This window comes from Furipterus horrens, unplaced genomic scaffold, assembly GCF_987537825.1.
Source record: "Furipterus horrens unplaced genomic scaffold, mFurHor1.1.pri manual_scaffold_9, whole genome shotgun sequence".
In the NCBI taxonomy this organism is placed as follows: Eukaryota; Metazoa; Chordata; class Mammalia; order Chiroptera; family Furipteridae; genus Furipterus; species Furipterus horrens.
This window is the reverse complement of record NW_028327179.1, coordinates 48,332,553-48,358,062: the sequence shown is the minus strand read 5'-3', so window position 1 is coordinate 48,358,062 and position 25,510 is coordinate 48,332,553. Positions and strand designations below refer to the sequence as shown.

At 35.1% G+C, this 25,510-nt stretch overlaps 1 protein-coding gene and 1 pseudogene across 1 annotated transcript in view; one reads left to right on the top strand and one right to left on the bottom strand.

Moving 5' to 3' along the window:
- The window catches only part of PTPN12 (protein tyrosine phosphatase non-receptor type 12), a 91,851-nt gene extending 69,887 nt beyond the window's left edge, over positions 1 to 21,964 (top strand). Inside the window, exons 10-18 of the mRNA XM_090287305.1 lie at positions 152 to 229; positions 314 to 412; positions 3,916 to 4,001; positions 10,784 to 11,766; positions 15,746 to 15,823; positions 17,105 to 17,172; positions 18,070 to 18,100; positions 20,999 to 21,097; positions 21,401 to 21,964. Coding sequence (XP_090143431.1) covers positions 152 to 229; positions 314 to 412; positions 3,916 to 4,001; positions 10,784 to 11,766; positions 15,746 to 15,823; positions 17,105 to 17,172; positions 18,070 to 18,100; positions 20,999 to 21,097; positions 21,401 to 21,462 — 1,584 coding nt within the window. The 3' untranslated portion in view covers positions 21,463 to 21,964. The remainder of the gene's footprint in view (positions 1 to 151; positions 230 to 313; positions 413 to 3,915; positions 4,002 to 10,783; positions 11,767 to 15,745; positions 15,824 to 17,104; positions 17,173 to 18,069; positions 18,101 to 20,998; positions 21,098 to 21,400) is intronic.
- On the bottom strand, positions 15,539 to 15,673 carry LOC150001696 (small nucleolar RNA SNORA19; annotated as a pseudogene).
- Positions 21,965 to 25,510: the final 3,546 nt, after the last annotated feature.

Sequence of the window (25,510 nt, the reverse complement as noted above, 5' to 3'; positions counted from 1 at the left end):
CTTAGCTCATCCTTTTGTAGCCAACCTAGGAAACATAGGCCTATAGAATAAATTTAAACTATTATGTTTATAGAGTCTGTATATTTCAAAGACTGTTTAATGTTTTTCTGAACAATTATTCAGAGTTCATGAATTACATTCTTTGTTCTAGAAAATACCAGAGGAGTTTAATGTATTTAATTTAATACAAGAAATGAGAACACAAAGGCATTCTGCGGTACAAACTAAGGTATAGTTGTTTGTTTTACTGTATAAACTATATTTTTATAAGTGCCTTTTTTTAATGTTTTACCTTATTTCATCTCTCTAATAGGAGCAATATGAGCTTGTTCATAGAGCTATCGCCCAACTATTTGAAAAACAGCTACAACTGTATGAAATTCATGGGGTCCAAAAAATTGCCGATGGAGTGGTAGGTGTTCTTGGCCTATTAATTTTAGAAAATTTTACTTTTTACCAAGATGTAATATTTAGCTTTTTAATTGTAATCTTGTATTTTATCTACATGAGACTGTCTGTAGTTGTTCTTATTTTTATTTAACCTTGACTTTGTTAACTCCCTTTTACCTATTTGACACTCAATTAGGATGGTTATTTAATGACTCCAATACAAGTTAAATCATATTCTAAATAAAATATAGTTGGGAAAGTAGTTCTTAGGTCAAAAATCATATTATTATTTATTATTTCAAGTGTAATTAGCTGCATTGTTCCAGAAAAGTTTTTCCAAACCTAAAGAAAGGCTTAAAGAGTATTTGAGCCAAGGCTGAGAGTGGTAGGTTAAGGAGGTGGGAGAAAGTAAAGCAGGGAAATCTCCAGGATTGGATAAAAAGCAAAATGGAGAGGTACATATTTCTTTTACATAGGTGGGTGCATGATAGTTAACATTCAGCAAATGTAGTTTACAGAGGTGTGCAGAAAAAAATAACAATAAGGAATGTTGGGGTTGTCTTGCCCCGTGTATTTCTCTCTGGAAGTCTAGAGAAGAGATCATTGTGACATTTTAAGTTTGTTATCCTAGATACACAAAAACAATGTGTAAGGCTTGTTCAAGTTAAGATTAATGTATCACATAGGCCTACTACCCGACTTCCCATTATAACGTATTCAGTTAGAATTTTTATGATCAAAACATCCCATGTTAGCTTCAGTTAACGAGTCTGTTAGGCCTGCCAGGTGTCCCCTGAGCTTGTCTGGTCTGCCAGGTAGCCAGCCCCCTTTTCCTTCACAGTTCTCTGTCCTTTTCCTGTCACCTCCACCTAAATAATTGTAAATTTATTCTACATGAATTTTATTTTGTTCTTGGTCATGATGATGTAAAGTTTTGTAGTTATTTTGTACATGTTTATTAATTAAGTAGAACTGTAGGGCCACAATTAAGTCCCCTTTTGGCACAATTTAGTTCAATGTCATTTTAGCTTTAAAAGGTCTTATTGGAGAAAGGATAGAATCAAGATGGTGGAGGGGGGTTGGGAGATGGGTGGAAAGGTGAAGGGGGGGGATTAAAAAGTACAGACTGTCAGTTATACAGTGTGTCACAGGGATGTAATGTGCAGCATAGGGAATATAGTCAATAATATTGTAATAACTGTGTGGTTACAGATGGTTATTAGAATTATTATGGCGATCACTTTGTAAGGTATCTAAATGTCTTAATATTATGTTGTATACCTGAAACTAATATATTATGTGTGAACTATAAGTTAAAGATAAAATTTTAGGAAAAGGGATTTTATTGAATATTCAAACTTATGACCTGATAAAAATGTATATGCTTATATTATTCTCATTTCTGCCTCTGTTTTCTAACTAATTCTCATATTTCTTTTCTATATATAATCACCTTGTCCTTAAAGATATTGGACTAATTATTAGTTAAATTTCTTTATATCTTTATTACTGTACCTAAGACAACTATTACATGATAAATCAACTTAGTTCAAATAATTGAAGTAAAATGAGGAAATTAGTTGCAAAATTTGTAACCTTTGTTTTTCTTTTCCTTCTTTACATGGTTTAGGCAATTTCCCATACTATTTGCTTGAAATTTCTTAGTTTTACAAATGAGAGATTTGTTATCAAATACTGATTTCAATGTGTTAAGACAGTCTAAAATTGATCAATGAGTATTAGGGAATGTGTATTTCCTTTATTAGCCAAGTGATAATTTCAGATTTTTAAGATTCATTTATGTGAACTCATTCTTATTTCCTTTATTAACACAGGAATGATCATGCAGCTAGGCCTCATACACTGCCATTACTTTTTCCCTTCACTTTATTTAAAGCTTGTTAAAACCTGTGCTGAATGTAGCCAGATATTTTATAGAATGCTAATATATTATTGTGCATAATCTTTCCTAAATTGAGATTTATTTCAAAAGCTAAGTAGGCTGTGCATTTTTCTTTAAACTTTAATTGAAAAATGTACCTTTTTTTCTTCCCATAAATGCAATATTAATTCCAAAGTAAGGTTTTTGTACTTCAGAAATATAAGTTTTAAAAAATTTTTATTTTATTTATATATATTTTTTAGAGCAAGGGGAAGGGAGGGAGGGAGAGAGAGAGAGAGAAACATCGATGTGAGAGGGAAACATTGATTGGCTATATCCCCACTGGGGACCAAACCTGCAACCCGGGCATGTGCCCTGATCAGGAATTGAACCAGTGACCTTTTACTTTTTCTTTGCCCAGTCCACAGAGCCACACTGGTCAGGGTTGGAAATATAGATGTTCTAGACTCTCGTTTCCTTACTATATAGAAGTAAAAAATATTCTAACCGTTGCATTTTTAATCATATAAAAATTATTTTCAATTTTTTATGGATGTATAATCTACATATAACATTGTATTTCAGGTGTACAAGATAGTGATTTGATATTTTTATATGTTGTGAAATGATCACCAAATAAGTCTAGTAAATAAACATCCATTACCACATAGTTACAGATTTTTTTTCTCTGCTGATGAGAACTTATAAGATTTATTCTTAAGAACTTTCAAATATATAATACAGTATCTTTAACTGTAGTCACCAAGTATACATTCCATTCCATTACTTACTTTTATAACTGGAAGTTTTCACCTTTTGACCCCTTTCACCCACTTTTGCTTACCTCGCACCCCTGCCTCTGGCAATCGCCAATCCGTTTTCTATATCTTTGAGGTTGGTTTTGTCTTTTTGTTTTTAGGTTCCACATGTAAGTGAAATCATATAGTATTTGTCTTTCTTTGTCTGATTTGTTTCACTTAGTATTAATTCCATCAGGATCCATCCATATTGTTGCAAATAGCAAGATTTCTTTTTAATGGCTGAATAGTATTCTAATGTATGTATAGAGCGCATTTACTTTATCCATCCAGTGATTAACAACATAGGTTGCTTCTTTGTCTTGGCTATTATAGAGGAGGATGCAGTGAATATGGGAGTGCATATATCTTTGAATTAGTGTATCCTTTCCTTGGGTAAAATACCAAGAAGTAGAATTGCCAGATCATATGGTATATCTATTTTGAATTTTTTGAGGACCCTCCATACTGCTTTCCCCAGTGGTTGCACCAATCTATATTCCTAGTAGTAGTGCACAAAGGTTCCCCTTGCTCCACATCCTTTCCACCACCTGTTCCTTTTTTCTTCATGTGTGCGCGTGCATACTCCGAAACCAGGAAAATCTACATTTGAAATATGTTCAAATGCTGTTGTACACAACTGATTTTTTAGTAACTGGAGATGGACTGGGTTTTGATAGTTCCTCAGGCTATAATATAGAAAATATATAAGGCCTACTTTGTTACTAGGCAAAAATTGGTATTATTTGAAAAAAATCTAAAGCCCCGAAACAATTTATTAAAAATATGCAGAAAGAAAATTATTTTTCTTCTCACTTAAAAGAAGTATTTTTTCTTTCTTGGCAGAATGAAATTAACACTGAAAATATGGTCAGCTCCATAGATTCTGACAAACAAGATTCTCCTCCTCCAAAACCACCAAGGACACGCAGGTACTGTCTGTTGTACTTTCTTTGAAAGGATACTTTTCTTTTACTCACTGCTAATTAAAAAAACAAATTTTGAATATATCTAAATTTTCTTTATAACTTTGATCATTCTTTTGTTTAGGATATAGCAAAAGTATGGCAACTAATTTGTTTCCGAGATCAGATGAGATCAGGCGCCTTCAGGCTGTTATGGGCCTAGATGGCAACTAATTTGTACTGGTGTGCTACATAAATTTTGTTTCACTTTGAGAAAATTTCAGTAGTATACTGTATAAGAACAGTGAGTGTAACCATGAATTGACTATAGCTCATGTTTTGGTATGTCATACAACTATAATTTTTAATATCCTAATGATTACAATTTCTCTTAATGACTCTACAGATAGTATGATTGCCAAATTGAAGAAGTTATGTGAAGATGTTTCATAACATTACTAACAAAGATGAGTTTATTACTCTAGATTTTCTTTAATACTAAGCTCTTTTTTTTTCAGTTACAGTTGGTATTCAATATTATTAGTTGCAGGTGTACAGCATAGTGGTTACACACTTATATAATTTGCGAAGTGGTCCCCGATTCCCTGGAAAATTGTATTACCCACCTCGCACCATACATAGTTACTACCAAGTTCATTTATAATAGTTAAAATCAGCATATACTGCTAGGTAAGTTATGTGGTAGTATAGATAATCAGAAAGATTTAGTATCAAATCCTTTTCAGCCATTTGCTAGCTTTGAAGCCATGAGTAAGTCACTTAGCTTATTTGATCCTTGGGGGTTTTCTGTTTAAGTATTGTCCTACAGATTAAGTGAAATAAAGTATGTGAAGTTACGATCAAGTTACTGAATAATTTTTTAAAGGAAGCACAGTAGGAGATCTATAATAAAACTATGAGAATGACTCATATAGTGTCTTATCTTGAGCACATACCTGCCCAAATTGATTGACCTTTCCTCAGAATAAGACTTCTTTTATATAGGACTCACCAGTTCTTTCCCCTGACAAACTTGATAGAAGTTGACTTAGGTTGGGTGAGTGAATAGGGTTGGGCCGTGGCATTGAGTCACTGTACCTTAACAAGACCATTCCTCTTTAAAAAAGAAAAAGACTACAGCTGTCCTCAATAACTAAGGCAAGATGTAGTTGTTACAGTCTCTGCAATGCTCTGTAGTGCTTCTCTAAGGAAGATCAGGAAGCCTATGTAGATGGGTTTAATACTCGGCATGTAAAATGCTCAGGATAATAACTGCGTTAATAACACTTCCCAATAGTTCTTTTCTGTTTGATTTCCACTATGGTATCTACTGAAATTGGAATTTTAATCTCTTATGGAAGATAGTCAGTTAAAACTGTTCTCTTAACTATTTTGTCCCACATAGAAATCCTAAAAGAAACTGTACTGGCTGTAAATTAAATTAAGAAATATTTTGCTACCCTAATATTTTCTAATTTGTTTTTTGTGATTTAGCCAATGTAGAGGTTTCCCAGTTGTACACTGAAATCTGTGATTTGTATGGTTTTCTACCTCCAACAACAATGGTTCTGTAGTTCAGCTAGATAGGGGAAGAAAAGGTTAAAAGAACAATCCCTTTCAAAATATCAAGTATCTGGAAATAACTTGAAGTTGAAATGTATTTGCATTCCTGAAAAAGTAAATGTTTTTGGTTGGAAAAGTTAAGTTATTTAGTTTATTTCAATGATATTTAAAATATCAGTTCTTATTTGATGCAGTTCTCATCAGAATCCCAAGGAGATCTTTTCTGAACTTGAAAGTATAATGTTCATGTCGATTTGGATAAATACAGAGGCAAAAATTCCAAAGAAAATATTGAATGAAAATAGTTATGAGCGAGAACCAACCCTTTAAAAAATTATAAAACATTATAAATATTTAAAACAGTTTGTTAGTGGTATAAGAATATATCAGTTGATGGAGTTGAATAAACAATGAATAGATACTGTTGTGAATTAATTTAATGTATACTAAATAGGGAAAAATAAAGGGATTAGTTATTGCCATATTATAATAATATTAATCATTTGGAAGAAAATATATTTAGATCCTTCTATCACACCAAATACCAAAGTAAGTTTCATATAGTTAAATAAATTAAATACAAAAGGTCGTATCGTTGAAAACAGTATAATTTAATGTTTGAATAACTTGTAGATGGGGATATAATAAAAGGATAAAAGAAACCACAAAGGACAAGATTGATTTATTTGACTACTTACAATTTTTAAAGTTCTAGTTAAATTATTCTAAACTGGCTTCCATTAAGATACATAAGAATAGATTTTGGCGCAAAATGCATGTTTATTCATGCTTACTGTCATTCTCTTAATTTTTGTGCTTTAATCTTTTCTTAATTCTTGTGTTGTTCCTTTTCATAATTAGAAAATACCTTTGATCTCAGATGTAATTTTAAGTATTGGTAGAGGTCAGAATACATAATAAAATGAAGAAATTAAGGTTAAACACAAGTAGAGCATCTTTCTTAATTGGATATTAATATAGCTGACCCAAAAGAGTTGGCCTGCATAGGCTGAGTTACCTGAAAACACAAATCTGTCTTCCAGTCCAATACTTCTATTTGTTTGTTTTTATTGTCCAGTACTTCTTTTTGTTTGTTTTTATTGTATGGTATTACTCTGGAAGAAAGGATACATTTTTTGGTTTTGAAGTGTTCTAAATTTTTGCTTGTCATTTCTTTCACCGCCATAATCCTTCCATCCTATGTGGAATCCAACATATATTATTAAAAGGAAAGTAATTTTATGAGTTTCTATAAAACAATTTGAAACAAAAGTTACAGAGTTACTCGTTTTAAGACTTGGTCAAACAAATTAAACATAAATTTTCTATTATAAAGTCCAAACTTCTTAACTGTCAAATTCTAGGCCTTTATAGTACGGCTTCATCCTACCTTTTTAGCCTTATTTTTCATATTTCTCTGTACTCCTTAGGGACCCAGACTATTGTGTTCACTGCTTTGTCTTTTTCTGGTACTTATATAATGCTTATCATGTAATAGGTCCTGCGTATTTTGTTTTGTTTTTGAGAAGTGAATAATGCCTTCCTCAGAACAGATGAAATTAAGAACAGAATGATGCAAATAATATTGCATCTCTTCTCTGGAATTTTTTTACATCAGAATATCTAGTGAAAATATGAATGTTAGATAACATAGTGGTAAATCTGTAGGTAGCATATTATTTTTTGTGACTGGGCTTATTTTTGTGCACATACAAGTACTATAAAAGTGTTCTAAGACTTGTTTAAACCAAACTTAAAATAAGGAAAGATAAAGGAAAATAACCTGTCAGTATAATTAGCAAATTTGAGTAGCTACAAAGGACACAAGGAAACTTTCGGAGGTCATGGATATGTTTTTAATCTTGATTATGGTGATAATATTATGGGTATATGTGTCCAAATTCATCAAATTATATAAATCAAGTATGTCATTTTTTAAATATCAACTATACTTCAATAAAGCTATATTTAAAAATGCAAGTAGTAAAGAATATTTACTATGTACGTATCAATATCATGCATAGACTACTGCTTCTAAAAGCATTTATAAGATCATTGGTTAAATAAGGCAGTATGATCACTGACCTGGTTCCTTTCTAAACTTCCTAAAATTATAGTGAAGAAATGTAAAAAATGCAAAGATTAAAGAAAAAACAAAATTGGAACAGAGACGGCATCAAATGAGATATTGGCAAAAGATTGGAAAGTAAAGAGCGCAATTATCAATAAAAAGGGACCTAACAGAACAAAGAAAGCTGAAACTTGCTTTCCTGTAGGTAGGAAAACAAATAAAAAGCAAAATGATTCTCTTCAAAGAACCTTCCAGAAGGGCCCAGAAATTGGAGGTCCCCCCTAAGCTGTTGTGTAGGATGGGACTGAAAACAAGACAAGTACTTGAATGTCTCTTATAAAGAGGATTTAGAAGCCCATATTCCTTCCATCAAATTGAGCAGACAAATGACTGCTTCTCCCATACCTGGGCACACAGTGGGAAGGATTTACTTTGGAGTGGTTGAACCAGGGAATCTCTAGGTTCAAGGACATCAGGTCCAACTGATGGTGGGGTCTTATTCAGAACAGGAATCTGCATGCTGACTGATGAGGTCCTCTAGCCCCCTTGCTCTCCTAGCTTTTATTTCACCTCCAGAATACTGGTAGCCACTTCTGGTGTTCACAGAATTCCCTTCTTAAAAAACTAACCAGCCCAAGAGAGGAAAGCTATTATTGATGGTTGTGGCCTATCGGTGATATTGCAGGGGCTGTTATCTTCAGTTCCCATGCTATAAGACGATCACTAAGCCACAAGCCCTCCCCCTTAATACATACATACAACATCTTCCAGTTATTTTTAATATTTTATTCTTTTTTCAAGGTGGAATTTAAGAGATTAATTTTTTGTGTGTACATTTTTTTCAGTAATACACTGTTCCGCATTAGCCTCAGAGGCATAGCATAGTGGTTAGGCCATCATGCACTTGACAGAGTGAATCAAACCAGGAATGATCAGACATTTGACAAAGCCCCTTAACATGAAAGACAACCTCAGATAAGCAAGAAAAGGGAACTTTGAGGAAATGGAGACAATACACAGTAGAAGAAAGATGGGGGGAACAAATGTCCATTTTTTTCATTCATTAGGAAATAATGATTCCATGAACTAAGAACAGGTTAGTAAAATATAAGCTTTTGGAAATTTAAAATATAGCATAAATTTAAAAAACGAAAGTTGGAAGATAAGGAAATTGCCCATGACTATGAACAAATAGAAAGAGATAAAATTGGAGAGGGAAGAATCAAACCAGTAGATCTCTTAAATAATAGTAGTAGTAGTAGTAGTAGTAGTAGTAGTAGTAGTAGTAGTAGTAGTCTGGAAGGAGACCAGAGGTAAAAAGTTAGCAAAGAAATAACAAAATTTTCTAGTCGTCGTCGGCAGCCGTCCGTCTCGAGAGACGATGGTGTAGCTTCTTAAGAGTCTATCTGCACCGCTGAGAATGGCTGTGCAGTCCGACTCGGGAGTGACACGGTATCTGTCTCCTCCCGTGTTGAATCGACATCTTGCGATGACGCTGGGGTGTCCTCTCCAGTGAAGCTGAAGCTACAGAGCCTGGGCAGGGTGATATGGAGGGTCTGCTGTTGCCCATGCAGCAGACCCCCCCTCTCTTCGCAGCTGAAGGGTCCAAGGGAAAGACGGAGTCAATACAGCTTGGCTTCAGGTGCGCCGCAGGAGTTGCCGGTGTTGACTACAACGTCAAACCGCCTTAGGGACTCCGGCTCCGGATTTTCTGTCGGGGTTTACTCCCTTAGCCTTTCCCCTGAAGAGGTATGCCGCAAGGCAGCGGAGGTTTTTTGGAGTCAGAGTTTTCCTTCTCTGATGTACCCTGACTGGAAGATCGAACCAGCGACACTTAGCTCGCAGGCCGACGCTCAATCCACTGAGCCAAACCAGCCAGGGTACAAAATTTTCTAGTAATAAAACACATTTTAATATAGAAAGTTCCCAATATAATGGATTTAAAAATTGTAATGCAGTGGATTTTTTAAAAAGTTACATGAGGTTATAGAACATAAGAATAAAAAAAGAAGAACCTGAGAGCTCCAAGAGAAAAACACAAATGCACATTCAAAGAAACAGGAATCAGAATTATAAAATTCTGAAGGAAAATGATTTCTAATCTAGAATTATATACCTTTTCAAAAAAAATGAATAACCTTGAAAACAAATACTTAAATATACAAAGTCAACAAATTTGTCTTCTATATATAGTTCTTTGTTTATTGATTTTAGGGAGACAGGAAGATGGAGGGATAGAAACATTGATTGGTTGTCAGTTTGTCCCATACTCTCTACAACCTAGGTATATTCCCTGGTATGGAATCGAGCCCCCAGCCTTTTGGTGTATTGGACAATGCTCTAGCTAGCTGAGCCATACCAACTGGGGACTACATAGAGTTCTTAAGAAGCAACTAGAGGATAAAACCCACTAGAACAAGGGACTGTACCTAGAAAAAGGAAGATGGGACCTGGGAAAGAGGAGTCTGTCACAGGAGAGAACAATAGCTCTGGTGACCTAAGGAGTCAGTATCCCACACTAGAGCAGGAGGCCTGAAGTTTCTAAGAGGGATGCCTGTGGTGTTGATGTTATCTGGTGAACTTGACTAATTGAGAGGAGGTGTACAAATCTGCAGGTAAGTTATAAGAAGGGCTGAATTACTGATGATACATAGAGAACCAAGTCTTCAGAAACAAAAAGCAATTATTAGTGGAAAACAAGAACTTGTATAGGAGATATAAAATGATGGTATCACTGGTATGAGTAATAACTAGTAAGATTGAACTAAACAAAAATAATATTACAGTGTTGGGAAGATGGAGAAGACATAGTAGGAAGGCAATAGAGAACGTATGAACTAGATCAATAAAACATTTTATGCATTTTGAAATATTTTGAGATGAAGGTAAATCTCAGAAATAGCTATTAAAAAACCTTGAAAAGTTGATGTCTGGGTACCTGAAGGGTTGTGTGAGGGGCTGCTGTTTTGCATTAAAATTCTTGGATTTCACTTTTTAAACAGTGTACATGTGTTACCTTGTTAAACATTTTTTTTTTTTTTAGTTTGACAAATTATAATTTTTGTTCATAACCACAGACTCTACATAATATTTAACTACATAATTGTTACCTATCAACTTATTTTTTAAAGGATGAACATTCATATAATAGCCTTTTGTTAATTTTGTTTTTCAGTTGCCTTGTAGAAGGGGATGCGAAGGAAGAAATACTGCAGCCGCCAGAACCTCACCCAGTGCCACCCATCTTGACACCTTCTCCCCCTTCAGCTTTTCCAACAGTCACTTCTGTGTGGCAGGACAATGACAGATACCATCCAAAGCCAGTGTTGCACATGGTTTCATCAGAACAACATTCAACAGACCTCAACAGAAATTATAATAAATCAACAGAATTTCCAGGGAAAAATGAATCAACTATTGAACAGATAGATAAAAAACTAGAGCGAAATTTAAGTTTTGAAATTAAGAAGGTCCCTCTCCAAGAGGGACCAAAAAGTTTTGATGGGAACACACTCTTGAATAGGGGACATGCAATTAAACTTAAATCTGCTTCACCTTGTATAACAGATAAAATCTCTAAGTCACAGGAATTGAATTCAGGGGCTCCAAAAGTTGATGATAATTCTCAGAATTCTTGTGTGGACTGCAGTGGATCACAGTCAAATAAAGCTCCAGTTATTCCATCAGGAGAATCACAGAAGAATTCAGACACACCTCCTAGGCCAGACCGCTTGCCTCTTGATGAGAAAGGAAACGTAGTGTGGTCATTTCATGGACCTGAAAATACCCTACCTGTGCCTGATTCATCTGAAGGAAAATCCTCAGATACCCACTGTCAAACAATGAAAACTGTGAATTTAACACCAAACCCCACAATACAAGTTGAAAGCCATGATCTTGTGGATCATCATAGCAATTCACCTGTATTCGGAGCACCCCTCAGTTTTACTAATCCTCTGCACTCGGATGACTCAGACTCAGACGCGGATGAAAGAAACTGTGATGATGCTGTGCCCAAGAATAAAACTAATATTTCAACAGCAAGTGCCACAGTTTCTGCTGCCACTAGTACTGAAAGCATTTCCACAAGGAAAGTATTGCCAATGTCCATTGCTAGGCATGATATAGCAGGAACAATACATTCAGGTGCTGAAAAAGGTAATAATTGTATCTAACACTTATCTATTTTTCCTATGTGCCAGTCACTGTTTTAAGCACTTTAGCTGTATTAATTCATTCTGTTTCATTCCGTACTTTAGAACCTACAGCAAAATTTCATTGTTTTGGATTAAAAAAATTTTTAAGTAAACTTATTACCTTAATTTGATCACTTTGCGTTGCTGGGTTTTCTGTTTTCAAAATGTTTCACTTGTTGTAACTGCAAAATTTCTCTTCTATGGGATAGCCTTTAGTACTTTATATGGGTCAGAAATTTATCTGACTGGCTTTGGCTAGTGTGGTTCAGTGAGTTGAGCACTGACCTGGGAACTGAAATGTCACTGGTTCCCAGTCAGAGCATTTGCCTGGGTTGAAGGCCAGTCCCCAGTTGGGGGCGTGTGAGAGACAACAACTGATAGATGTTTCTCTTAGTCTCTTCCTCCCTTCTCCTCTCTCTAAAAAGTAAACAAACTCTTTAAAAAAAAATTTTTTTTTCATCTCACTAATAGAAATAATTTAAGAAGAATGATTGCTTGCAGTAACAGTGGCACAAATATGGTAGAATGGCTTGATTGGCTGTTTAATTCCACTCATGTTTATAAAAAAGACTTATTTTGTTATCTTTTTTATGCTCTTTTCACTACCCACCCCCCACAAATTTTTTTTTTTTTTTAATTTTATTCATAAGTGCTTGAAGAAGAGGCTGCTTTCAATCCTGGGTTTAACCAAAAAGTAATATTGCAACTACTCAGCAGAATTATGTGAATTTTAATCCAATCAGTAGTGAGTGGACTATTTCTGTATCTAGTCATCACTGCTGCTATTTAATTAAGCAGTCTTAGTATTTCAAGATAATGCATGCACTCAGTTCCTAAGATGTATTATTGGTACTTGAAAATCTTTAATCTGCTAAAAATACTCATTGGCTGCCTTCTTGAACAGACAAAAAAACTGAGAGCAAATGCATAAACATGAAAGCTCTTTACTGATAGATTATCAGTGGCCATTTACTTGTCAGTGAACTTTGCCAGTAACACATGTAGACTGTTTTTTATAATGTGTGGGCAAATAAGTACTGTGAACTTGAAAGGTGGTTTTCTTTTTCTGATTCAATAAATACCACCCATACTGTGGTGCCTTCATTTTCCCTAACTTATACATACTGCATTTTTTATTTTGAGAACGTATCTGATGAATGGATGAGAGTCTAAGCTAGTTTCCTAAATTTATAGGATTTTCTATATTCTTAATTCTCCTGTGTTTTGTTTGAAGGATCTTCAGAAGATAATGGATACCACAATAAATATATTACTTTATCAGTTTGCCACAATTTAAAATTGTTAATATCTTTTTCTTTCTCCACTTAAGAGTTTTAAAAATAATTTTCAAATTTTAACTAATGAAGAAAAAAATGGGTAGACAAGAAATTTTCATTTGGGCTCCCCGCCCCCGCCTCCCCCATATCAGGCATGAATCTTGGGCCTAGGAATAGTATTTTTTAAAATGATTACTAGAAATCGAATTTGGTGAGAGTAGGAAGGATGCATATTATGTGTTCCTTAAATTTATTGCCACATGTCCAGTCTTGGTGGTAATAGAAAAACTGAGTTCCTTTAAAATGCCACATACTATACAAGGATAGTTGAAAGCACCCTACTGTATTATCAGCTTACTTCTGCTTTTTATTTTATTTGTATTTGAAAGCAAAGATAAATGTAAATGTGATTTCTGTTTCTTTTCACCTTGTCCTGACTATGCTAAATGACTTTGGTGTTAACTGAAGGTTTTCCTGTGTAAGTGTTCTGTGCAGCAATGAACTACAAGTTCTATTCTTAATATTATTATTTATCTTTTAGATGAGACATTGGCTCAAGAAAAGGTTTTTGTTAGGAAGTTAAACATATTTATTTTGTTTTGATACCTAAAATAACCTTTGACATAAGTTACTGCCTGACAGAAATTCCTGGCTATGGATTTTGATTTTAAAACTGACTGTACTGAAAAATTTCTTAAACTTGGCTACACTAAGCCCCCATAAGGTATGATTTGCAAAAGCCTATGTAAAATGTGGTGTCTTTGGTTGAATAACCTCTGAAACAAGTTTATAACATAGGAAAGGCAATCCAGAGAAATCGAGGGAGAAGCATGCAGTTTAAAAGCAAGGGCCACGGTTTTAAAATAAAAAAAGGCTTTAAGAGAGAATAGGTATAAAGTTTCTGAAAGATACTTGATAATGAAAACATAGAAGAGTGCCCTTCCTGGTTTATTCACTTAATTAGGAAATGGCACCCTATGCCACGATTATGCATCCCTTCGTTCTAACAGCCATCTCTTCATCACTGTGAGCTGTTAGTTACAAAAGGGCAAGGGAAAGGAGGAGGATGGCTCAAACTGTTAACTAAGTATTGGACTGGAACTTTTTTCTCAACAGGACGATGAACTCTCATTTTCTTGTATTTTCAGCTAAGTAAGTGTTGAATGGACAGTAGCAATCATATCTGGCCCATGCTTGAAAATTGGAAATGCTTTACTTTATTTTCACTCCCTTTAATAGCCTCTCAGATGTGGTAAAATAGCGAAGTATCATGGCAAGATTTTCTTAAAATTGCCAAGGCTGAGACAAAATAATAACAGAATCCTCACATTTCCCCTTCTTTACCTCATCTTCACTGTCCTAAGAGTCCCCACGTGAAATTGTATCCTTTTTTTCTTTCTCTACCCTTCCATTGAAGCCTCAAAAGATCTAGTACACTCATTCACTCTATGCCATAATAGGGTTGGTGAGGCTTAATGTATTCTGCTTCCTAAGAATTAATTTTGTTTTATTGAAAAGCTTTTATATGGCTTCAGTCAGTATTCTCATAGTCATGTGCCACTGTTCAGAAGGTTTTAGTCAATAAATGAATGGACATTCAAAAAAACATAATATTTTTATGTGTAGTAGAAAAATAGCTAGTTCTTCAAGTCTGTTATTTTAGTCATTTTTTTAAAAAAACGACTGAATTTTACATAGTTAACTTAAAAACAAGTGGAATTTAAAAAGTCAAGAGGACAGATGGTACCAAGTGTGGCAAAACTCATGAAAGGAGTTAAGCACTTGATTCTAGTTTGGGAAACACTGGCTTACACTGAATGACAAAGCTTTCCTTTGTGGACTCAAAACATCATCAGCATACCCAGTAAAGAAGTCACTTGCTGGCTTTTCTGGAGACTTCCCCCAGACTCAGAGGACAGTGTGATAATGTTTGCTGAGTGTTGGGAAAGTGTGGGAGAGTCATTTTCTCACTGTGAGGGATTTCATTTTCATTTGCTCAATAGGCCTAGTCATTCTTGACAAGTCAAGTGATGAGGATTTCTTGTTTATTTTTTGCATTAAAAAAAACTTTCAGATAACGGCAGTGAATTTTAGAATGTCAAGAAAGAGTTCTTATTTTGTTTAGATAACAGGATCTTTTTTTTTTTTTTTTACTAAATACTCATTTATTAAGCAATTTTTACGTGTAGTCTCATACAACCATGGGAAGTAGAAACTGCCCATTTTTCAAAGAAAAGAAGTTGAAATTCAGAGTATCTATGTTGACAGTACATTGCTGGAATTGGCATTCCACTGCAAGGCTCTCAACATCGAATCCTGTGCTTTAAACCATCACTTCTACTATTTTTTTAAAGCATCATCTTTTTATAGTTTCAGAAAATAGAAAACCTCAAACTGATTACTTATTTGCAGAAAAAGACCTGCTACCTAGTGCATCTGAACACTTTTTATAAAATTATTTGTTTGAAGGAGACTGGCAACATTACTATTTAGTCATGCTGTTAATTAACCTTCAGCTATTTGTATAGCACATAAGAAATAACACCGCTCACATATGCTCACACACACGAGAAAGCAGGGCAATGAAAGCACCAGATCGTTTTTAATGAGTCAGCATTTTTAAACAAGTTCATAAGTTGTCTACGTTTTATGTATTTAATATAGATGTTGCTGTTAGTGAAGATTTACCTCCTCCTCTCCCTGAAAGAACTCCTGAATCTTTTGTATTAGCAAGTGAACATAGTGAGTATCTCTTCAACTTTCACAAAAATACTTCATACTCTAATTGAAACTGAAAAACACGGCTGATTTTAATTTAGTTGCTGTTAAATTGCATAATTAAATTAAAAACAGGTTTGAATTGATATTGGCAAATGTTTTTAATTCCTTGTATGAAAAGTACTTCTAAAAAGGGTACTGTTATAAGCCCTGGCTGCTGTGGCTCAGTGGATTGAGCGTCGGCCTGCAAGCCAAGTGTGTTGCTGGTTCAATTCCCAGTCAGGGCACATGATTTGGTTGCACGTCAGGCCCCCAGTTGGGGGCGCAAGTGAGAGGCAACCACACAGTGATGATTCTCTTCCTCTCTTTCTCCTTTCCCCTCTCTCTAAAAATAAATAAGTAAACAAAACAACAAATAAATAATTAAAAAGGGTATTGTTACTTCTATGTTACTTCCTAAGATAACTAAAACAGTTGCATTTATGTTAGATGCTATAATGCAGTTAAATGCAATTACAAATGAATTTGCAGTTTGATGTCTTTTATCCATTATGAAAAGACATTGATTGGTTCACTTTGTGCTAGTTCAGGTAAGTAAACATTTAATTTGTGTTGTTATTGAAGGACACTTAAGGCCACAAGAATATCAGTGAGAACTGGGAAAGGGGATCATAATTCAAATCCCTGATAATATATTTCTCTGAGTACAGAAACAGCTTTAATATATTTACAGTGTCTCATGCTCTGTGGAGGTGATCACTATTCTTATCTGAATTAAATTTCCCCAATATTTTATTTATTTTAACTGATTTTAAGAACGTTACCCTGACTGGAGTGGCTCAGGGATTAAGTACTGGCCTACGAACGAACTGAAAGGTCGCTGGTTTGATTTTTGGTCAGGACACTTGCCTAGGTTTAGGGCCAGGTCTCCAGGTGGGGGTGTGCAAGAGGCAACCGATTGATGTTTCGCTGTTTTCTCTCCCTTTCTTACCTCCCTCCCTTCCCCTCTAAAAATAAAATTTTAAAAATCTTAAAAAAATGAATTGTTAAAAACATTGAAGCTATATACTATATTAAATTCTAAGTCTGTCAGATCTCTAGATTATAGTGAATTTATAATAAATTGATGACTGAATTTTTTAAAGTTTAAGAAAGGAAACTTAAAGGAATATACTTAAATTGATAAAAAAAGTTATGAAAGGGATAGTTTCTAAAAATCTATAGAATGTCTTATATATTATCTAATGCAAGAAATTTCAAGAAGTAAATATGTTAATTTTAATTGTAAGATTTCCTTTTTCTCAGGTATACCTGTAAGACCTGAATGGAGTGAACTTCAATGTCAGGAAGAGTCTGAACAAAAAAAATATGAAGTGAGTCCTTTGGGATTGAATAGCTAGAGTTTAATATATTTGCTCTTTTGTTAATTTATCTTACAGTTGTTTGTTATAATAGCTGCTAGCTTAAGACTATTAAATGTATTTTTTATCAGTATCTCTTCTGCTACATTTCAGATGAAATGTGAGATCGGAATTTTTTTAAAGGGCAGCATGGTCTACATATGACCATGATATTACTTAAGAATGTTATTTTCCCAAGCTGCTTTTGAAATTTGTAAATTATGCCATGTTCCAAATCATTCTGGAGGTATGAATGGAACTCTAGTTATACTTTTCAGGATCGTAGTACTTTCCTAGATTTTTCTCCTTCCATTATAATACTCGGTACGTATGTAATATCTCTCTTCGGTTTTTTCTGGTCACATAAGGTTTCCTTTCACATTCAGGAAATGTGTTGGTAGCTAAGTATTTTAGCCATGGAAAATAATCATTTTTTGTCAACATTAATATTCATATTTCTCCCATATTTTAATATCCCTGAAATTGGGGTACATCTTGCAAATGATTAAAAAAATACTGGTATACTTTGTCATAAAATAGTGATAACCTATAATTATGGTATGTTTATAATCCATGATATCATACTTGGATAAATATGGTGAAAGACTGGCAAAATGTAGAAGTGTGCATATTCTTTGTGTAGTAGCTCCTGCATTTTCAGTTTTTATCCAGAATGAAAAAGGGATTTTTTAAATCTTTTTACTCACGATATAAAATACCATACATTAAAAAATTTTAAGTCTAGTTGAAAACATCATTGTTTTCTTTTCCTTTGACACTATCTTGATAAATCTTGATTTCATGTGGTCTGTACTCAAACAGAATTTTCTGTATTTGTTCATAAAGCTATTAAATGTCTTTTTTTTATAGGGCTTGATAACCTCTGGAAGGGAAAAATGTGGTAAGTTAGATTTTGTTCCTTTTTGCTATAGATTATATAAATTAATTTTCATAAACTAGAATGTCGTATGGTATATGCTAGTTATTTCATTCTTTCTGTATGTGAAAATATATAGGACACCTCTTCTAGAACCTGAATTATATAGTATAATTCTTCCAAATTAATTACTATTCTGGAGATTATTATTGATCTTGAAAATAACAGCATTTATTATCATTAGTTATTGGCTGGTAGGAAACAAATTATTTTACAAGTATTTCTCTGTATTTTATCTTACGTTGTTTATCAAAACATTTAGAATCTACATCTGACAATGATCTGAATAAATGCCCCATATTAATCTAGGTGATTGAATTGTGTCCCTAAAAATTGATTGTCTTGGAAATCTTTTAGGACTTAAACATTTTTTTAGAAAATTTTTTTTTTCTTTTCTTTTTTTTTAGAGGGAAAAGCAGGGAGAAAGGGAGAGAAACATCCATGGGTTGCCTCTCACACGCCCCCAACTGGGGACCTGGCCTGCAACCCAGGCTGTCCCCTTATTGGGAACCAAATTGGTAATGTTTTGGTTCGCAGGCCGGTGCTCAATCCACTGAGCCACACCAGCCAGGGCAGGACTTACGCATTTGTCATGACCAATAAGATTATGTAGCTCAACCGAGTGTTATAATGCCAAGTTAAAATTTTTTCCTACCACATTACTTTTACTATTATGCTAAAATAGGTCAGATTATTGTTAATGCTTATAAATCAGTGACCATGTAAGCAGCTCATCAAAGATCCTAGCCTACGTAATTCCCTCAATTAATCTATCATCTCTGCCTTTATCCTCCATTCTGCTTCAGCTTCTCTCTCTGGATCTTTGCCTAATAGGGCTCCATTTCAAGTATTACTCTATATTTACTTTTTGGAGACAACGTTTTATGAGTAAAAGAGCAAAAGCTTTAAACCTGGACTGGAATCCCATTTTGCCATTTTATTTACTATGTGGCTTTGCCCAAGTTACCTGATCTGTTTGACCCTCATTTTTCTTCTCTGAAATGGAATCACATATATAGAGTATCAGATACTGTGCCTGGCATATAATAGGTACTCAGATGGTAGCAATGCTATTATTACTACCTTTTTTATATTACTACTACTGCTGCTCTGGCTGGTTCCCTGGATTTTTTATTTTCTTAATATGTTAACTCCTTTCTAGCTTCTGTTCCTTCTTTGTCTAATCTAGGTAACATCCTCCATCACAATTATCCTCAACTTTCTTGTTCCTTTTTCCAATAGCATTTTATTTTATGTCTTGAGCTCACTGAGTACAGCTGGGAACATCACTCAGTTTTATCGACTGAGCCTATAATTCTGGGTCTTCATTCACAGTTGGGCTCTCAGCTTTGCTTGGTTATCTTATATGCTCTAGTTGGTACCTGAATTGTCCAAATCTTTATTTCTAAAATCATCAATCCCATTAACTTACTCTGTAGATGACCTTTACTTTACTGAGAAAATTGAGGCCTTTAAATCATCATTTTCTTCTAGAAGCCAGCCCTGAATACCTCACCACCACTAGTTCACCTACATGCCTCTCTTCTCTGTCCCTACTGCATCCTACATATAATTTTATTATAAAACTTACCATAGTACTATAATAATTCATGTACTTTTCTGGGTCCCCTACTACTAGTCCAGGGGTTGGCAAACTGTATTCTATAGGCCTAATCATGCCATTGACTTTTGTTCTTGTCCTGCCTTTGATCTGAACAAATGATTTTAACATTTTTAAAGAGTTGTTTAAAAACCAAAACAAAGAAACAAAAATCAATGAAGAATATGTGACAGGACTGTGTGTAGCTTGCTCTCTAAAATATTTACTCTAGCCTTTTACAGGAAAAGTTTGTTGACCTCTGTCTAGATTCTAAGCACCTAAGGTCAAGGATCATAAAGTTGAAGATAATTGTGAGTGTGACTAGAGTGATGGAGGATGGTATCTAGATTGAATAGAGAAGGAAGAGAAACCTGAAAGGAGTTAACATACATTAAAATATCATTTGAAAAGGGGACAACTGTAACTGGAAAACCAAAATAAAAAAATATATATATATATCATTTGACTTGTACTCCAAGTTTCAAAAAAAGCTTATTACAGAGGTGTAGGGGATGTGATAAAGGTTGTGAAAGCATTTATAGCAGTTAATTTCTTTTGTTAACTAATTGTATACATTGTAATTAAGAATGTAAATTAACATAAAACTTTAAAAGAAAAGAATTATAACTTTTAGGGATAAATAGTTCATTATTTAACTATGAATTTGCTTGCCATTTATTTCCATATAAGGGCATTTCACTTACAATTATTAGCACACAGTATAAAACTACGTTAAGGAAAAATGCTGAGATGCAGTTTTTTTAAAAATATATATATATATTTTTTTTTTTTTTAGAGAGAGAGGGGAAGGGAGGGCAAAAAGAGGGAGAGAAACATCGATGTGCGATAGAAACATCGATCTGTTGCCTCTCACATGCCCCCAACCAGGGACCTAGCCTGCAACCCAGGCATGTGCACTGAACCGGGAATTGAACTGGCGAGACCTTTCGGTTAGCGGGACAACGCCTAACCCACTGAGCCATACCAGTCAGGGCAAGATCAAGGATTATTAATAAAGTAAGAGCATAAGGAGAATCTTTACATTGCAGAAGTACTTACTGCAAATTTCTAGGTGCCCTCGAGAACACCTTATGATTTCCTGTGCTCATTACCCTAGCATTTATATTTATCTGAGCCTCTAAAATCATGATGCCCCAGGGAGAAAACTTACTGTCCACATTAAAACAATTAGAGGATTCTACATATGATGCTACAAATAAGGTAATTAACAGTGACTTTGTTTTGCATTTTGTATCATCCAGCAGGAGGTATTCACACAGAGACTTGTACAGAATGTCCACCTTCTTCCAGTACCAAGAAAGATCAAATACCAGAAAGTCCAACAAAAGCCACAGATACTGGTAAATTCAGAACTTGAATTATGTAGTTAATGCTGGCAAGAATGAGAAAAGGTCATTTGCCATCATTCCAGGATTTTCTTAAGGCAAAGTTTATCAAGCTTTGTGCTGTGATTTATTTAGTTTCTTAAATGAGCTACCCCTCCTAACATTGAAATTGGTTTGTGTTTATAGTTTTGTTTAATTTAAATTCTAAATTCCCATATGGAAGTTTATTTGTTATAGAAAATAAGGAGTCTGACATGGTTTTTACAATATAAAAAGACTTCTGAACACTAACCAATTATTGTGGTGTTTTGATTATAGGCTTTGGTAATCGCTGTGGAAAACCCAAAGGACCAAGAGATCCACCTTCAGAATGGACATGATTCAGGGAGCCAAAAATGCTTCAAATTATACTGGAAAATTTAAGTGCCACTGAAAGCCAGATTAATAGTATTCCATCTTAAAAATGTGGGACTAACAGCAGTGTAGATTGTTACCTTACCATTTTTTGCTGGGAGCATCTACCTGCCTTATACTACACTTACAATAAAGTATTACATATGGTTTCTTTTGTAACTTCAAGTATTATTGCCTTAATGTCTCTTAACCCTGTTACACGCTGCTTGTAGACGTGTTAATACAGTAATACTTTTATGATAAACTGAGTTTAAGGACTACTCTTTTGCTAATGTTTTATCATGTATGCATTATTTTGTATATGTGCAGGGCAAGTAGGTATATAATTTGATAAAGTTGGAGTCATAAAATATTAACAGAAGGTGTAAGAAATTTCTGCATGGTCTAAATCTTTGTGTACCTTATTTGTAAATTATTTGCCCTGAAGTTTTAGAAAATAGTTTCTGAATTTTAAAATTGCTGGATTCTGCCAGCATTGCAGGTTATCAGAGATCAAAGATTGTAATAATAATACATTTTGTAAATTGTAAGCAAAAAGTTATTTTTATATTATATACTGTCTAATTGTCTATCCTAATTGTCCTTGTTTTCATCTAGTCATGGAGATTCAGTAAGTGCCTTGGAACAATATTGAATTCTCTTAGCTCGTGTGTGTTACTTTAATATTTGAACTCAACTGGGATTAGAATACTATCAAAATATATGTATGTTTCAGGATATTTGACCAGCCATTAAAAAAAGAAACAATTTTACAGTGCTTGCTTGTCTTGGTTTTTCAGTTTCTTATTTCTAGGAAATTAGACTTATTATCTGCTTTGCTGCTGGCTCAGTCTTATCTTAAAGTCATGAGTGTGAATGGGGTTTAATCTGTTAATTAAAGAAGAGGGAGCATCTTCTGCAAACACATGGCATTGTTATTGTAATACTAATTTTAATGCTTATCATTGAGTCAGCCCTGGGCATTACCGCTTACTAAGGTACTGGTAAAACACCAAACAGATGTGAGGTTAGGGAATGGAAACTGGTTTCTTTCCATCGCACTACTGAAACACAGGTCCCATCCATAAGAACCAAGTTTGAATTGTGACATCATGGATTAAAGTTAGTGGACATCTATATTTTCCTTCTGCATACAAAAGGGGGAAGACAAGACTAAATAAAGTGAGATAGAGAAACCTTACATGAGTAGAAGGATGATCATTGTGGAGGAGAAAATACAATTTCATGTCAATATATTTTTAAAGCCAAAATGGTTCTCATGTTGATCCCTTAAAATTACCTATTTTTTTTCATATTTTTGGTCATAAGGAAATGTGAATACAACAGACCTTGGACATTCACAAGAGAGAAAACACCTTAATAGCATATTCATTCTCCTAATAAAATTTAAACAAATTAACTGAAAAATACGTAGCCCCTTCACACACTTGATAATTTGTGTAATATGATACTAAAATCATTTGTAAAGAATTTTTATTGGGAACAGGTTGCTTTTGGAATGCCTTTATTGAAGTATAATGTATTCAGAAGTATGGCGGAGGTGCCTCACACACCCTAGGCTCATTTGGAAGTTGCTCTGTCCAGCAGAGGCTTCGTGACCATGGCGGAACAAACTTTTACCCAGGACACTTCTTTATGTCTGGGGGAAGGAAGGTGATTGCCTCTCTAGTGGAGAACAGCAGCTAGACCTTTGTCCCTCATGCTTTTTATTGAGAAGGATACCATGGGAGATACAAGATCAACATTCATAATTAACAATAACTGATTACAAGTTCCAGTACAGCAGGTACAACAAATAATCTGTGCTAGGGTCTATTAAACATTTCGACCCCACATTGGCACTAGGTACAAGGTTTCAAATACTCCGTTAGAGATTGTTTATACTTAATTATAAGATAAAGGAAAGCAGAGCAAGTTCTAAAGCATATTAATATTCTTTGAATCCAATCTCCACAGAAACCCTCTGGTTTTCGGGTATGTCTCCCATGCGCCCATTGTTGAGACTTAAAGGGCACGTTAAGCTCGGGCCGGGGCTACAATTCCCTAAACCACAAAGAGCCGTTCCCCACACAGAAGGGTGCAAAAATCATGACAACATATACACGCCTCTTTGTGATCAACGTCTAGGTCAGGCAATGGAACAAATGAGTCACTAGTGAGGTCCCCTCTTGGACTTCTGAAATTTGTTGTTATATGTATATTAATTTGATTTTCTTTTTTTTTTTTTACCATGCTTTATTGACTGCTTAGTGTCCCAATTCTTTTCCCTTTGTTCCCCTCTACCCAGTGGTCCCACATCCCTCCAGTAATCCATGCCCATTGGTTGTGCATATAGTTCTTTTCAACATCTTCCTGTCCCCTCCTACTATGCTGCTTAATTCCCTGCACCATCTCCCTCCCTTTCCCCTTTGCCCTCTCCCCCCTCCCTGCTGACCTTCCCCCCAAATGTTCCCCATACCTATAATTCTCTTCCCACTCTTGTTGCCTACTTAGTTTGCCTTTGTTTTGATTCCCTAGATTCTGTTGTTGATTGTTGATACAGTTTTCATTTTAATATTCATAGTTTTGACCCTTTTTCTCCTAGACAAGTCCCTTTAACATTTCATATAATAGTGGTTTGGATTTGATGAACTCCTTCAGTTTTACTTTGTCTTGTAAGCACTTTCTCTGTCCTTCTATTCTGAATGACAGCTTTGCTGGATAGAGTAATCGTGGTTGTAGGTTTTTACTTTTCATTACTTCAAATATTTCTTGCCAGTCCCTTCTTGCCTGCAGAGTTCCTTTTGAGAAATCAGCTGATAGTCTTATTGGGACCCCTTTGTATGTAATTCTCTTCTCTCTTGCTGTTTTTAAGATCTTTTTCCTTAATTTTTGCCATTTTGATTATAATGTGTCTTGGTATGGTTCTCCCTGGGTCCAGTTTTTTTTGGAATTCTCTGTGCTTCTTGGACCTGTAAGTCTTATTTCCTTCTTCAAGTTAGGGAAATTCTGCTTCATTATTTTTTCACATAATTTTTCAATTTTTAGTTCTTCCTCTTCACCTTCTGGCAACCCTATGATTCAGATCTTGGCCTGCTTATAGCTTTCCCATAGGTTTCTGAGCCTCCTCATTTTTCTCACTTTTCGTTTCCTCTTTCTGCCCTGATTGACTGTTCCTTCCCTATGTTCTGATTTGTTGATTTGATCCCTGGTTTTTCCTTTCCCTCACCACTAGTTTCGTATGTGTTTTCATTCATTTCAGCAGGACTAACCTTCATTCCTTACCAGTCTTGTTTAAGATCAGCTGTTAGGTCTATAAGTATTCATATAACCAAAGCTCTGAACAGTGCCTCAGAAAGATTTCCTATCTGCTGATGCGTTAGATTAGATATTTGCTGGCTGGTCAACTGCATCACTGGTATCTCTACCATGATCTGTGCCATTCTGACAATTTTGTATTTACCTTTGCTTCCTGGGTGGGGCTGTCACACCTCCTATACTATAGGGGGCGAGGCCCCGTGCACATGTTGCTACTGGGCAACCCTTCTCACCATGCTGTGGTGTTTTGTGTGGGGGTGGGGGTCCAAGATGGATTCCTGTCGTTCACTCTCCACTGAGAGAATGGGAGCCTCCTCCTCTGTCCCCACCCCCTCCAGCCCTCACAGTCCAAGGTAACTGGGGTCTGCCTTTCCCGGTGTTGGAATTGCAAGTTGACAGGTTTGGTCTGCAGCTGGGGGTGCTCCCCATGCACTTCTTGCCTCCCCTTAAATACGGGTGTCTGTGCTTACCGCCGTCACCGCTGCCAGCACAGCTTGACCTCTCCGCCCTGTCTTCGCCCCTCCTACCCATCAACATGAACACCACTTCTTTGTAACTTCACACGTTGGACTAGCATGTAGCTTTATTTTCTGGAAATCCTGGTTATTTATGGTTTTGCAGTACTTGTATTCCTTCTTAGTTGTGGAGGGAGATGGAGCATGTCAGAGTAGGCTTCCATCTTGGCCGGAAGTCCAGCAGTTGGATTTTCATTGCTAT